This window comes from Carassius carassius, chromosome 40 (genome assembly GCF_963082965.1).
Source record: "Carassius carassius chromosome 40, fCarCar2.1, whole genome shotgun sequence".
Lineage (NCBI taxonomy): Eukaryota > Metazoa > Chordata > Actinopteri > Cypriniformes > Cyprinidae > Carassius > Carassius carassius.
Window position 1 is genome coordinate 27,454,921 of NC_081794.1, and position 16,341 is coordinate 27,471,261.

Here is a 16,341-nt window from a genome sequence, read left to right on the forward strand (position 1 = left end):
ATGTGTAATATAATTTCTTCAACTGATCATGCACCTTTATAATTTATTTAAACATTTGTTAATCCTTTTCAATCACCATTTTAAGGAAAGACACTCCAGATGAAGAGAGTAAAAAAAAATTAACCAATATATCATAATTTTCCATTTGACCAATTATCAGACGGAATAAGAATTTCAAACGTGTTTTTTGCATTATAAGGTTTTTTTTATGTTTTGTTTAAATAGGCAAATGGGGCTTTATTTAACTAATGGACCAATTTACATACATGTTTGTCCAGCAAAAAAAAAAAAGATAATTTGGGATAAATAAAGCCAGGTTTAGTTGATTTTATTTATTTTTTTTAGACAGGTTTTTTACAGAGTGGATTTTAGATTTTTCTTTTTGTATTTCTTCACAAGTCAGAAAATATCAACAGCAAATAAAATCACCATGCTTTTATTATTGAGATAATATTTTACATTTTTATATTCATATTTTTTAAAAAAAAATATAAATTTTCATTTTAAAGCTTTAATACAAATTTGTTGTTTATTTTTCGTAGCAGTTTTTTAATGTTTATATACACTTCATTTTTTTTCTATTTAAGTTTTAGATGTTTAGTGCATCGAAGTAAACTAAATGAAAAAGATAAATATTTCCTAGGCAACTAGATGAAATAAAATACGTTTTTGAATAATTATAATTTTAAAAAAAATATTTCATTTTAAGTAACAAAAAAGTGTATTAGTTAACTGCATTCATTTATTTAATTGCACATTTAACAAGTAATTTGGCCCTCCATACTGAACAACACATTATGAAATGCACAAAACTGACTAGTGCATAAAACAACAACAACATCAACAATGTCTTTGCATGTGTTGTCTTGTCTTAATAAACGTGAAACCCTATATTTGCACATGCCTACATGTATATCTCCAGAAGCACACCCTCTAGTGGTCAGAGCACTGAACACTTACTGAAGTTGTTTGTGCATGGGGAGGGCGATCTGTGGCGGGACGTTGACGAATCTCTCGCTCAGCAGCAGCCCGACAGATTGACCGTTACCCAGCAGCAGCTGCTCGAAGCGCTCCTGAACATCCGGGGAGCTGCTTTTGGCACACTGCTCTAAAAGCATGTCCTTCAGCTGCTCCAGACACTCCACACCCTGATCAACACACACCAGACCATCAGACGGGACACACACATCTGATTCAGTATTGGGAGTATTGTTCTCACCTGTCTCTCGGTGAGGTTCACCATGCTGATGACTCCAAACACCTCGTCCGGGTCGCCCTCGTCATCGCTGTCCTCCGGTACCTCCGCTTGCTGGAGCAAAACGCATTAAACATACTTAAAAACATTCATTACAATGACAGTGTAAAAATGAATTAAGTACATATACAATGTTCGTGTTCATTACATTTAATAATATATTATATTATACATATGGTGATTATCAGTGTATTTTAAAGCAGGGGTTTTTATTTTTTAAATACCATGAACCCCAAATATATTAACCCCTTAACTGTCACCCCCCATTTTTTAAATAGGCATTAAAGTGCACTATCCAAACTAAAATTGCTGTAATTTATGAACACTTTGGAATATAAACATAAGGTTGGTCTCTTTTTAAAGAAGAAAATTAGCAGATGTTGGCAAAAGTGAAATTTTTCAAAATATTTAAGTATCAAAAAGTTATAGAAGTTTAAATGTACTAAAAATAATATGCGCTATATTAATTTTATTATATTTTATTTATTATAAATATTTTACATAACAGTTTTTACTCTAAAATTGGTATAAAATTAAAGCCTTGTGTCTAAATAAGTTATGTTATAAATTTGAAGTTGATATTAAAAAAATTAAGGTTCCTGTGAGATTTTATTTAGGGCGTCATACCACACACAGCCACCGGGAGTCATCAAAACTATTTTGAATTTTGCTTAATTAATTTTTCTCTAGATTTCTCTGTGAATTTTACTTCTATCTCAAAATAGCTCAAAAATATGAAATCCTGAGACTCAGACCTTTCCAATGTTTGTTGCCAAGATTATAAAAAGTTTTGGTTCTAGAAGACCGTAATGCATTATGTTTTATGACACTTGGCCCTGCCCACTAAGGGGGAGGTGACCGCCATTAGATTTTAAAGTACCATTTCCATGGTAAAGCAATGTCCGATTTCAAAATGTTTTCACAGGATGAATCTTGAGCTTCTAAGCTTTCAAATGATATATGATTTATGATGATTACTAAAAGATTTCTTAGAGAAAAAGACAACAACAAAAAAGAGTGCCAAGCGTCCCACAGGTGGGACGGTGACAGTTATGGGGTTAAACCTTACGAGGAACCCTCATGCTAAAAAATTCTAAAAATATATATTTTCATGTACAAAAAAAAAAAAAAGTTGTATTTAATTAATGCATATTATAAATGTGATAATATAGTTAGTGTCTTACATTGCTGCAATGTAATTTTTTCGTGTATATATGTTTTTTTTCCTATAAATTATATTTTATTAATTCATTTATTTTGGATCTTAATTTAGTTTTTTTTTTATTATCTGTATATTATTTTTGTCTCTACCATTCTCTTTAGCACACCTGCTTTGACAAAATAAATAAATTTGTTTTAAGGTTTAATTACAAGTAATAATATAGTGAAATATACAGTTACAAAATAAAAAATAACACATTTTTGTAAATAAAAAAATACACTATTATTAGTCTCTAAAAGTTTAGTGTTGGTTTGCTTGTAATACAAATGAATGGTTTAAAGTGCTTTTGCAACCAAGATCTGATGTTTGATCGTTAACTTAATTATATTTCATAAAAAAAATGTGTTATCCTTTTGTCCATTACTATTAATTATTAGCTGTTATAATGGTGGTTATCGGTCTACGATAATGTACAAAAGAGATAAATTACCATTAAAAAAATAAATAAATAATGAATAAAAAAATTATTAAGAAACCCATTTTTAAAATCTAACCCTGATGACGCTGCCGATGTGATTCTGCTGGATGATGACGTCAGTCAGATCAGATGTGTTCACGTGAGACTTCAGGAACAGCTGGAAAGACAAAAACATACATATTCTTTGCGCTTATTAATCTTTGTTGAAGTGCAAACTGAGCAGTGTAAGTTATATCTTCACGTTCAGTGCGGTTCAGACTTGAATGTCTCTGTACCTGCTGCAGAAGGGTTTTAATGCCGTGAAAGTCGTTGTCAGATATCGTGTGTGCCTCAAAGTCCACGATAACCTCCTTAACACAAATCAAAACACATATACTAAATGATCACACACACAAAAACACGTATATTAAAACAGAGCCAGTCTGGCCTGCACATCACGACATCATTGGCTCCAGAAACAGTTAAAATCACAACTTACCTCGTTTATTTCTTCTTCTGAATCCTCATTGTCCTCGTCGCCAGAGTCTTCCAGACCCTCGTCCGAGCTTTCGTTGCTGTCTTGAGGGTTTTGTCCCGTTTCAATAGCTCGCCTCTTCGCAGATGAAGCCATGTCGCTCTAATACAGCACGCAGGAAACAGACACAAGTTCACGCAGAGCAACGTTTTGTGTTGTGCACATGGTAGGAAACTGAGGAGTCGAATCGGCCATGTTGGCTCAAACTAAGCTTACAAGTATACGCACAATACCTCTTGGTACAAGATCCAAAATGGCGTCTGTTTCAGATGACGATCTCCGAGAAGCAGCAGATACCATATTTTACGCAGGAGTGCTGCGTTAAAATTATTTATTATTTAGCAATGACACGGATTAAAGTTCCAAACAATCATAATATAAATATAAATATTCTTTAACGTATTTTTAAGGACTACTAAAGCACTATGTTATATTACAAAATAAAAGTCGATGCTGGCTGTTGGTGGAACACAGTGTTGGGTGTAAAGCATTACTTACTGTAATTGAATTATTTTCTTTAAATTGCTTTCTCTTAAAACGTAGAATTATGGTTCCCTGAATAGGTCACTTCGATGTTGCGGTGACGTCACCGTATGGGAACACCTCTCGGTGTGACGAATGTCTAAAGCCCTATACCATCCCGCCAATCCTATTGGCCAAATAGCGCTTGGCACTGCCCCACGCATGCGTACGCATCGTATACCTGAGTGCCGTGCGCTATTTTGCTCAGATTTTATTTCCTTCAGGAAAGCGAATCATCTGTGCCCTAGGAATCATCTCGCGTTCTCATCGGTTTTCTCCGAGCAGTGTTAACTCCTCTTCGCGGACGCAACGAATTTTCGGAAGTGTAAGGAACCCTGTACCAGGTTCATCACGAAAGGGAGACTCTCATGAAAGGTGCATAGTGTGCCTTGGCTTACATCATGCACAGGCAGCGCTTAGTGGCCTTTCTTCTTGCCCCCATTGTTATGGCCTGCGGCTTAGAGTACTGCGCTCGAGGGTAGAAGTATTTTCTAAGGTTGCCCCCGCGTCTAACCCCCGCCGTGTCACTTCTGCGGCTGCCAAGGCACCGCACGAGGTGATGGCTTGGGGAGACATGTGCGACATGGATTATGAGGACAGCGCTGCGCTTGAGTTTTCTCCACGTCGCTCGCTCTCCCCTACCCTAGTGCAGGAAGCGAGCTTTGTCGAACCCGTCGTTTTCTCAAATAAGGATTTACAGCCCACCCCGGAGGCATATGATGTTATTTCCTTCGGTTGTGGACGTTATGACGACAAAATCTTATTCACCGCGGCCTCTGGGTCTGAGGACTTTGCGGCTGACGGTTGCATCCCTCTCCCTCCAAATGGACAGGAGAAGCGTGTTTCCCCCTCCTACAGCTAGCTGTTGGAAGTGGTTTCTCACGCGGTGGGTAAACTGGGACTGGATTGGGAGGTTGAGAAAGCCGAGGCCCAACCTTCATCTAAGTTGTACGACCGTTTTCTAACTAGTCGCTCCACTCTATGGTGGTCCTCCAGTCCTACCAAGCGGAGCTTTTAAAGGAACTCGACAAGGGGGAGGGTATCACACCCGAGGCTGTAAAAGAGCTGCGGCGAGCAACGGATTTGGCGCTTTGCGTTACCAAACATACTGCTCGAGCAGTGGGCTTTTCTATGGCTGGATTGATTACGGTTGAGCGCCACCTCTGGCTTAATCTCACCGACATCAAAGAAATGGACAAATCTTTTCTCATGGACGCCCCTGTTTCTAAGGACGGTTTGTTTGGAGAGGCGGTCACTTCGGTGGGGTGTAAATTTAGGGCAGCGAAACAGCAATCAGCCGCCTTCCGCCAGCTGATTCCTCGCAGGCCCAGGGAGATTGAACGGCGGCAGGCGCTCGCGTGTTCTTGCTCAACCTCCTCTCACCGCCAACGAGTTGCCTCACGAGAAGATCCTTCACCTATGGCGCCCCCTCGTAAGGATTGAGGTCCTAAGGCTTTTCCACCGGCTCGCCAGCGACAGAGAAAGAGGTTAGACCTGAGCTCGACGGCTAATGCCTCTCGTTCTTGGGCCCCTAATAGCAGCTCCTGATATTCTCGCTGCTTGCCAGGGACTGTGCCCTCCACTAGAGAGCGCTGTTGGACCGTTTTTGCGCATCCAACCCTCTCACTGCAGTCCCCACGCTCAAACATTGACTGTCTCGTCACAAAGGGCGCTTCAAACAGCATTGGATCGAGTTACCATGTCGAGCGTTCCCTCAGACATTCTGCGCAATTCAGCCTTCAGAATCCGAGGGACGGTTCAAGGGTCTGGCAAAGACGGCCCGTTTATGACGGCTCACACAGCCGCCGCTTTTTCGCTAGCGGCAGAGCCCGATGTTCATCTTGTTAGATTAACGTGGACACGCTTCAGGATTATACATAACGAGCCACAAAGACTTTGCTGCATGCACTTCCCCTGCTTACGGACGCCGCGAGCCTTTCGTGCCCAGACATTTTAATGCGTATGAAAACGTTGCAGAAGGCGGAAATCTTGAAACCACTAAAGTTATTTCGGGCCGCGTGTGAGCGCTTGCCCGGCATTACACAAGGCCCACCTCCTTTCCGCGGAATTCTTCCCATGGTTGTGAAGCCAAAGGAAATAGTGGTGCTGCGACAGGAGATGTCAGCTCTTCTGAGCAAAGGGGCTATAGAGGAAGTACACCCCTCTCAGATGGAGTCAGGTTTTTACAGCCGCTGTTTTGTTGTACCAAAAAAAAGGCGGCGGTTTACGACCCATTTTGGATCTACGGCGTTTGAATCTTGCACTCAGGATGAGCAAATTCAAGATGTTAACGGTAAAGTCTACTTTGTCTCAGATTCAACCAAACAACTGGTTTGTCACGATCGATCTGAAGGATGCATATTTTCATATTCAGATCATCAAGAGACACAGGAAGTTCCTCAGATTCGCTTTAGAGGGCAAAGCGTATCAATACCACGTTCTTCCCTTTGGCTTAGCTCTGGCTCCCCGAACTTTTTCGAAATGCATGGACGCAGCTCTGGCCCCGTTGTGGCTCCAGGGCGTTCGCGTGTTGAATTACTTAGACGATTGGCTGGTGTTAGCAAAATCGCAGACTCAAGCACACTCTCACCGGGATCTTGTGCTGAATCATCTAAACAGCTTGGGCTTATGCACGAATTTCCAGAAGAGTGTTTTAATTCCCTCTCAACCGATAACCTTTCTGGGAATAGACATGGACTCTCGCGCGTTCAGTCTCTCGCGTAATGCGTGAGTCACTTCAAAGTGGGTCGCACAGTGACGGTGAGTTTGTGCCTCAGACTTTTAGGTCTAATGGCAGCGGCATCCCCTGTAACCCGTCTGGGCTTACTTCATATGCGCCCTTTTCAGTGGTGGACGAAAAGCCGGAACATTTCACCCCGTTGTCTTCCGCATCGGACGATTTCGGTGACACGGAGGTGTGTTATGTCAATAAGACAGTGGATGTTAACCGAATTCCTTCTAGCTGGAGTTCAGCTGGGGATTTGTGCTTCCCGAGAGACTGTCACGACGGACACCTCTTTGACCAGTTGGGGAGCTGTTTGTCAAGGGCGCCCAGCTCACGGAGTATGGACGGCGACACAACGCAGTTGGCATATAAACAGGTTGGAATTACTGGCGGTTTTTCTAGCTCTCCAGTACTTCTCGAATCTGCTGATCGGCCATCATGTACTGCTCAGGTCAGACAACATAGCGGTTGTGTCATATCTGAATCATCAAGGAGGATTACGCTCTCGCCCCCTGTGCAGGCTGGTGAGAAATATTCTTCTTTGGTCTCAGAACAGATTTCTGTCGATCTGAGCGGTTCATGTCCCCGGACGTTTGAACTTCGGAGCGGATTTGCTATCCAGACCGACTCTGGAGCAAGGGGAATGGAGGTTGCACCCCCAAATGGTGAGCCTTTTCTGGCAAATATTTGGAGAAGCAAGAGTGGACTTATTCGCGTCGAGCATGACTACGAATTGCCCGCTGTGGTTCTCCCTATGCCCTCCATCGCCCCTAGGCTTGGATGCGTTAGCTCACAATTGGCCCAGAACCAGCTTGTATGCTTTTCCCCCGATTCGTCTAATTCCAGCAGTGTTATCCAGGATACGGCTGGACAGAGTGGAGCAGCTGCTGCTGGTGGCTCCGTGGTGGCCCACACAGGCGTGGTTTGCGGACCTGGTCAGTCTGTTAGCGGGCTCTCCATGGGAGATTCCCCTCAGACAGGACTTACTATCGCAAGCACAGGGAATGATTTGGCACCCAAGGCCAGATCTATGGAAGCTGTGGGTGTGGCCTCTGAGCGGAGTGAGTTCATATGTCCTGGTCTTTCTGTTGAAACCACAGAGACTATAATGAATTCTAGGGCAGCTTCTACGAGACGCTTATATGCTTTCAAATGGAAACTGTTTACGGCCTGGTGTGGAATTCGTAATATGGATCCAGTTTACTGCCCAGTGGCTTCAGTACTGGAGTTCCTTCAAGACCATTTCTCTGATGGAGTAACGCCAGCCACTCTGAAAGTTTATGTGGCAGCCATTTCAGCTAACCACGTATATATAGATGGTGCTTCAGTGGGCCGTCATTCGCTGGTCTCTCGTTTTATACAGGGTGCGCGACAGCTGAGGCCTTTCCGCCCTGTGCGAGTTCCTTCATGGGTTTTATCCATTGTGTTGCAAGGTTTATCAGGGCATCCGTTTGAGCCCCTTGAAACTATACCGGATAAAATCCTGAATTTAAAGACAGTTCTTCTTGTGGCTTTATCCTCCCTCAAGAAAGTTGGGGATTTACAGGCTCTTTCTGTTTCACCCTCGTGCATGGATTTTGCACCAGGCTCTGTGAAAGTATTGCTGCGACCGAGGCCTAATTATGTCCCTAAGGTCGCTTCGAAGCCTTTTCACTTTCAACAAGTGGTCTTGGAGGCTTTACCCCCTGCAGAGGCGGGGTCAGGAGATCTGAGTCTTTGCCCTGTCAGAGCGCTGAAGACTTATGTTGATCGAACAGCCCCATGGCGTGAGTCTGACCAGCTGTTTGTCTGTTTCGGACACAAGAATAGAGGCCATGCTGTCACAAAGCAACGTATGTCCCATTGGTTGGTGGAGGCAATATCTTTAGCCTATGAGGCGCGCGGACTCGCTTCGCCCTTAGGAGTTAGAGCTCATTCCACAAGAGCAGTGGCTTCTTCAAAGTCAAAGTCAAAGTCACCTTTATTTATATAGCGCTTTAAACTAAATACATTGCGTCAAAGCAACTGAACAACATTCATTAGGAAAACCGTGTCAATAATGCAAAAATGATTGTTAAAGGCAGTTCATCATTGGATTCAGTTATGTCATCTCTGTTCAGTTAAATAGTGTCTGTGCATTTATTTGCCATCAAGTCAACGATATCGCTGTAGATGAAGTGTCCCCAACTAAGCAAGGCAGAGGCGACAGCGGCAAGGAACCGAAACTCCATCGGTGACGGAATTGAGAAAAAAACCTTGGGAGAAACCAGATTCAAATATTGTTTGACAAATATTAGTGTAGATGCCATTCTTCTAATGATGTAGCAAGTACATAGGGTGTTATGGGAAGTGTTTCCGTTTCCGGTTTACCTAATTAATGCAGCCTAAAAATCCTTTAACGGATTTGGATATTAAAAGCATCTTAGTACGTTATGTGTATGCCAGGTTAAAGAGATGGGTCTTTAATCTAGATTTAAAATGCAAGAATGTGTCTGCCTGCCGTCTGATCCCCCGTTAAGCCCAGGACGGGCTCCTGATCCTCCGTTAAGCCCAGGACGGGCTCCTGATCCCCCGTTAAGCCCAGGACGGGCTCCTGATCCCCCGTTAAGCCCAGGACGGGCTCCTGATCCCCAGTTAAGCCCAGGAAGGGCTCCAGCCCCAGAGTTCGCTCCAGTGCCTGCTCCTCCGAAATTCCCACCCTCCCACCCACTCCTGCCTCCTCCTCCGCTGTCGTCTGGCAGCCCCTCTGCTCGCCCTCAGCCTACCATCATTGTGGTGCGAGCTCAGGGGGACTGCGATCCTCCAGCGCCGCCTTGGTCGGCGTCTCCCTCACCTCCGCCTCCAGCCTCTGAGGCCTGGTCTCCGCCTCGGCCCGTTGACCCATCGGCTCCACCATGGCTCCTAGCTCCTTCCTCTCCGCCGTGGCCCCGCAGTCCACATGCTCGGCCTGGCTCCCTCGTCCCTCCGGCTCCGCCTTGGTCTGGCGTCGTCCATCCTATGCCTTGGGACTCCACTCCTCCGGCTTCGCCTCATCCCTCCGTCCCTCCGGCTCCGTCAGGCTCCTTCATCCCCTCGGCTACACCTCAGTCCTCTGTCACTCTGGCCTCACCGCGGCCTTCCGGATCCACCACGCCGCGTCAGTCACCAGAGCCATCTGTTCCGCCTAGGACCTCCGGCGCCTCCCTGTCACCCTGGCTCTTTGGCTCTCCGTCTCCGCCTCGGGCTCCTCCTCCACTTGCTCCGTTGCCGTGGGTCGAGTCCCTGGAGTCGGCAACCATTCCTCCTCCATGGCTCCTTCCACCGTCGGCCACACCTTGGGCCGTTATGGCTGTGGCCTGGGCCCTGCGGGGTGCCTCCTGCTCCAGATCCCTCCTGTCTCCTCCCTGGCTCCTCCCTCCGTCGTCTCCTCCCTGGCTCCTCCCTCCCTGCTGGCCCCCTCCTGGGAGTCCGTCCTCCACCGGAACCTCCTCCCAAGTTCCCACCCACGCCTCCCTCTGTTTTTTCTACGGTGCGAGGACGCACCTACCGGGAGGGGGGAGTAATGTTACATATCTGGACTCAGTTTGTGTGTTTTTGCCCCTGTGACCCAGTTTCTGTCTTCCGTGTCTGGTTTGATTAGTTTCCAGGTGTGTCTCTTCATTTCCCCATGTGTTCCATGTCCCTGTTAATTTAGTCATGCCATCCACATGTGTTTCCCCAATTATCCCTTCTACTTAATCCTTGTCCTTTGAGTTCAGTGTTGTCGGGTCTACTAACTAACCAGTGACTATCCACTTACGTGTGTCTACCTCTGTGCTCCATGTGTTGGATATAATAAAAGCCTTATTTCGTGTATCCTCGGCTCCGTGTTCCTTCCGGCAGCGTAAACGGTAACAGTAATAACCAATAATAATACAAGTACCAAAATAGATTTGATACCCTCTGATACAGTCTTTTTATTTAAGTTCTATTCTGCATCTTTTCTACATTTTCTTTATTTACTCTAAAATAAATCTCGGTATGCATTTACTAAACTATATTATTCACACAAGAATGCTCCACAATGACAACAATTCAATAATAATAATTATTATTATTATTATTTCATAAATATTTTTCTTGAGTTTTAATATTATTATGATTATTATTATTGACTTTTTATTTAGAATCATTAATATATTTATAGTGAATTATTACACCATTGTAGTCAAATGTTCTTAGTGCTACATCTTATAATTGCAATAATAATAAATATAATGTTTAATATATTATTGTCTGCTTATTATTATCATCATTATTATATTACGTTTTTATTTCTAACATTTTTATGTTATTTATATATAATGATTTACTGTAACACTACAGACAAACAGAACTACAACTTATAATTATAGTAATAAAATACAAATAAATTCTAAAATAATTTATATTATTATAAATAATAATTAAAAAATGCTTGTTGTTGTTAGAGTTAGGGGCAGGGTTATAATAATATATATTATTATAGGAAATGCTCTTAAAGCTTTCTTTGATACTGATGTTCTTTAAAACTATAAACAAAAGTCTTCGTTCCCCATCAGCTGTTCCTCGTTCATTATGTGCTGACTCTAATAAAGCGAATCTGTTTTCCCACAGTGTCTTGATGTCTCATGAGAATGTGGAGCTGGTGTTCAGTGACGCAGAACGCTTGCCAGAAGCCTTCAGAAAAAGCAAGAAGGGAAGCATCTACCTGACACCTTACAGGGTACGTACTGTATGTAACGCAAGAGGAGTTCGATAATCATCTTATCTTTGAGTGATGATGATGTTAAGGACAGGGTCTCGTCTGTCTCCTGATTGCTCTTGTTCAGTGGTTTGTAAATAAACATGCTCATCATCTGTGGTTGGATGTTTAGATGATCTTCTTGACTAAAGGGAAGGACCCTCTGCAGTCGTTCATGATGCCGTTTTATCTTCTGAAGGCCTGTGAGGTCAAACAGCTGGTGCTCGGCGCCAACTACATCAACGGCATGATCAGCGCCGAGCCTGGAGGTAAAACACCGAACATAAGAGCGATGAGGCAATAAACCAAAACCACTTGTTGTTAAATATATTAATTAGCAGGGTACAAATAATGCATACAAAAAGACAAATTACTGAAAATGATAATTGTGTCTGGTCACTTTTTTGTAATTCTTCAACAGATGTATATTGACATATAAACACATTTTTATTTTAATCTATAATTTGATTAATTAATATCTTTGAATTGTTTATTTTGGAACTTTTTTCAGTGAATCATGCAAATAATTGCAACTGATTCAATAAGTTCATGTAATTCATTCGAAACAGTTGACAGGCCTTTATATCAAACATTGTTGGTGTTAATATAATTATACATACAATACGTAATATGTGACCCTGGGCCACAAAACCAGTCATAAGGGTCAATTTCTAGAAATTGAGATTCATACATCATCTGAAAGCTGAATAAATAAGCTTTTATTGATGTATGGGTTTGTAAGGGAGGACAATATTTGGCAGAGAGAATCCGGAATCTTAGGGTGCAAAAAAATCTAAATGTTGTGGATATAATCTTTAAAGTTGTCCAAATCAAGTTCTTAGCTGTGCATATTACTAATCAAAAAATAAGTTTCAATATATTTACGGAAAGAAGTTAAAAAAATATTTCCATGGAACATGATCTTTACTTCATATCCTAATGGTTTCTGGCATAAAAGAAAAATCAATAATTTTGTCCCATTCAATGTTTTTTGGCTATTGCTACAAATATACCCCAGACTTTCAGACTGCTGCATTTATATAATATTATGCAACATTTGCTCCGACACGGGTCTACCTGCCCGAGGTCAGTTAATCAACTTCGTTTAACTTCCATAACCAGGTCCATCCTGTTAACTATGCCCACATGGAAAGAACCTATATGTGGATATATGCGCATATATGAAACCTATATGCAGTGTATATGCACATATATGCTGCATAGATTGCACATATATGATAATATATATGCTGTATATATGCGCATATATGCTGCATGCGTATATATGCCACATATAGGCAAAATTGAGGTGCATATATGTGCATATACAGGAAATATAGGTCTCCTGTATTTCTTCTTTATATCCACATATAAGCCCTATACATACAAGATATGTCTTCTATATAGTTAATGGCAGGATCTGGTCATTTTGTAGCTCATATCCCATTTTTGACTGGCATACATGATGCTTAGCTCATATTTTCTATTATCAAGGCAAAAACTAAGAATTAACGAAAAAAAATATCCAAGAACTTATGTATGTGCGAACATGTGAAATTGGTATCACATGTAATTGGCATGTTATGGAATTTAACTATGGCAATATATTAACATGATATACAGAGCCGGGACAGTAAGTCAAAACAATTTTGAGGGATCTTTACTTTACTCAGTATCATTTTTGGGGAGTACTCATGACTTTACTCAACTACATTTGAGAGGCAAATATTACTCCGCTACATTTCTATCCATAACCGTAAGCACCCGTTACTTCTTCGGCCCCGTCCACATGGAGACGGACCCCCGAACTTTTTTCCCTCGTCTCAAGAAATATCCGCGTCCACACGAAAAAGATGTAGTATACATGCCAGACCAGCATGTGGCGCTGTAATTCTGCCACAGAGATACACTTAAATCGGAGAAGAAGACATGGATTTGCTGCGCGTGGTACACAAACAAACATGGAACAATACGTTTATTAATCCGTGTTAATGTTAGCGTTCAGTGTTTGTTCATGTTTTTGTTGCTGTTACGTGATGTAGTGGTGTTTGTAGTGATGGCAAAATGAGGCTTCCTGAACCACTGAGACCTCGCAGCCCATTGCTTCGAGTAAGGTTCATTACTCGAAGCTTCATTCATTATTGCTCACTAGTGACACCTAGCTACTGTGCAAAGAAATAGCAGACCAATAAAAAAATACTGAATCAATGACCTGACCAGACATTTGTCCATTGCCTGGGTATCAGATAAAATATGTTTCTCTCTCTCTGTCTGAATGTACTTGTGCAGAGACAACTGTCACACACAGTTCATTCATTATTCATAAATTGTTTGGATAGTGACAGTAGGAACAACAAAAGTGAGACTGTGTTGAGTGTAGTTCTTATGGTGGAGGGAGAATAACGCAAATTGCAACAGAAAAGTGTGGGGTGGGAAAGGTTAAGTAGTAGTAGTAGTAGTATACTTTATTGTCCTCGAGAGGAAAATTGTTTTGGACTACAAAATTGCTGCATGTTCTACATACAATCTACATAGAATAGACAAGTAAAAAAAGATAAACAATATAAAAGATAAAATAGAAAGAAACCCTTAAGATAAACATCTGTTAAACAGGCACACAGATACAGGAACAAAGGAGTTCTTTTATCGATTTAGCTTTCACCCCGGGACTCTGTATCTTCTGCCAGAGGGAAGCAGTTCATATTGTGAGTTTAAAAAATGACTCTGATCGCCAATGATCCTTTCCACCTGGTTAAAAATACCTTCCTCAAATAAATCCTGGAGATTACAATCTCTCTCATGCCCGACAATTTTAGATGCTGTCAATATCAGGTGCATCAACTTAGATTTAAGCTTCACTAAAAGATTACCAAACCATACTGTGATCCCATACCTAACAATACTTTCTAAAACATTTTATTTTATTATCGGTCGTTGTTCATTCTCGATTGCTGCATCTAATCTGAATGAAGAGCGTTGGTTGTTGCCACTCAACTGTTACTCAACACTCAAACAGTCGCTTAAATCTTTGAAAAGAAAAGCAAATCAAATGCGGACGCCCTTTACTACACATTCTGTCGAATGCATGACGAACGTAGAAAATAAAAAATAGCTGAAAAAGTCAAAAATGTAGTTGAGTTCGTATCTTCGTCACATTTGAAGAAATGTAGCATTCCATCAGTGAATGGGTGCCGTCAGAACGAGAGTCCCAACTGCTAAAAAAAAAACATCACGATAATCCTCAAGTACATTTTCAGTCAAGTCATTTTTCATATTTAGGTGAACTATTCCTCTAACTTTTACATTTACATGCTACTGTACAAGTCTGTTTGATACAACAGTTCTGGTTCTTGATTCTGATTGGACGGGCTGTTACTCTGCTGTTGATTCCACTTTGGCTTCTTTTGCAATCATTTTTATTGCAGGAGCAAAAACCAAGTCATCAAATCAACTGAGCATGGTCTACAACCACCTTCATGAACACTACATGATGTATATCTGATGTATTCTGCAGCAGTGTGTTCTAATCCTGGCATCTCTGTCTCTGTAGCATGCAGCTGTTAGATTAAAGATGCACTTTAACCTTACGTGCACCTTCAGTCTCTCGGACAGAGTTTGTGGATTCTTTTTTCCCTTAATTTATTTAATTATACATTTAATCAGTTACGCGTGGTCTTGACTGTATCGTGTTATTCAAAGTGTATTTTATTAAAGTAAACCTGTACAGGTGGAACAATGCATTTCATTTATGGACGTCTTTTGTCTTCATTATTCCTGATGTACATGATGATCAGGGTTCCGAAAGCAGACAAATGTCAAGATGAGTTCACATTCTTCAGTAAAAGTCTCTCAGGAAGTTCAAAATCATGTCAGTATTCCCAAAGAATGTGCTTTTCCAGCCCTGATGTCTTGTGCAAGTTAAAATATTCAAACAATCTCCCAATATTATTCTATGTTTTACTAGTTAGTGCATGAAGTCAGCTCAAAGAAGTGAGCTCAGAGAATTATGAGAATTACCGCCATTTCATAGAATTATGATCCCATAATCAGATATAACTCACACAGTGTTCAAACTTTCACTGGCTCTTTATAGAAAGGCTATGTTCAGAATAGCGTACTAATAATATATCTGTAGCATGCATGACTTATACTGTGCAGAGTGTGCAATGTAGTGCTATGGAAGCCCTAAAAAATTAAATAAAAATGTATTGCAACTTTTTATCTCACAATTCTGTCTGTTTACTTAATATTTCACACGGTTTCTTGCAATTCTGAAAAAAACAAACATTCAATGAATAAAGAGTTTGTTGCATTTTTTTTCTTTTTCTTGCAATTGTGAGATTTTGTCTCAATTGTGAGTAAAAAAGTAAGAATTGTGAAAAAAAAATGCACAACCTCTCTATCTCTCTAAAATACTGCTAAAACTGATACAGTAGAAATACATACAAAAACAAACCACTGTAATGATAATCCTACAGCACAGAGAAACAGAAAAACATGATTCTCAACATTTTAAAGTAGAGCGATGATCATATCCCAAATATTAAAGCTCAAAATATGTAATTTCCATAGTAAAAAACATATTTTACAGTCACCATTATGCAGATTGATCATAAACACAGCTAAAAGCTTCCTACCAGTGGTTGTCCTTCATAAAACATAAAATCTACCACAGTTTTATTATAGGTAGAATGCAAAATATGTAAATGTAATGTAAATGTAATTTATGCAATATTTCAAACCTTTTCCCACAGGAGAAAAATCAAACTGCAACAGTTAAAATCAGCCCAATTCCATGCAAATATGAGGATTTGGCAACCCTGCATCCAACACGAGCTGCATCCATGATTTAATACTCCACATCCCTGATTTGTGAAAAATATATTCAATATTAGAACGTTTGTAGGCGATCACCCTAGAATGTGTGAAATATATTTAGAAATCATTTTTTTAAATTGTCACAAT

The 16,341-nt window shown here is 41.0% G+C and overlaps 3 protein-coding genes across 3 annotated transcripts in view; 1 reads left to right on the plus strand and 2 right to left on the minus strand.

The window, feature by feature from the left end:
• Positions 1-3,538, minus strand: part of bccip (BRCA2 and CDKN1A interacting protein) — a 5,619-nt gene extending 2,081 nt beyond the window's left edge. Inside the window, exons 1-5 of the mRNA XM_059532824.1 lie at positions 3,374-3,538; positions 3,171-3,245; positions 2,972-3,052; positions 1,220-1,309; positions 961-1,148 (exon numbers count right to left, since the gene is read on the minus strand). Of these exons, the coding sequence (XP_059388807.1) occupies positions 961-1,148; positions 1,220-1,309; positions 2,972-3,052; positions 3,171-3,245; positions 3,374-3,505 (566 nt within the window). The 5' untranslated portion in view covers positions 3,506-3,538. The remainder of the gene's footprint in view (positions 1-960; positions 1,149-1,219; positions 1,310-2,971; positions 3,053-3,170; positions 3,246-3,373) is intronic.
• Positions 3,539-10,920: 7,382 nt separating this feature from the next.
• fdxr (ferredoxin reductase) overlaps positions 10,921-16,341 on the minus strand; it is a 49,306-nt gene continuing 43,885 nt past the window's right edge. The window contains exon 14 of the mRNA XM_059532831.1: positions 10,921-10,931. The gene's annotated coding sequence lies outside the window, so the exon portion shown is untranslated. The remainder of the gene's footprint in view (positions 10,932-16,341) is intronic.
• Positions 11,229-11,680, plus strand: wbp2 (WW domain binding protein 2). The gene is made up of 2 exons (XM_059532925.1): positions 11,229-11,358; positions 11,510-11,680. The coding sequence occupies exons 1-2, from the start codon at positions 11,257-11,259 to the stop codon at positions 11,678-11,680; spliced, it is 273 nt and encodes a 90-aa protein (XP_059388908.1). The 5' UTR covers positions 11,229-11,256.

Coding starts and splice junctions, on each gene's coding strand:
- wbp2 (XM_059532925.1), top strand. CDS start 11,257: ATGTCTCATGAGAATGTGGAGCTGGTGTTCAGTGACGCAGAACGCTTG. Junction 11,359..11,509: donor TCTACCTGACACCTTACAGG/GTACGTACTGTA, acceptor TTGGATGTTTAG/ATGATCTTCTTGACTAAAGG.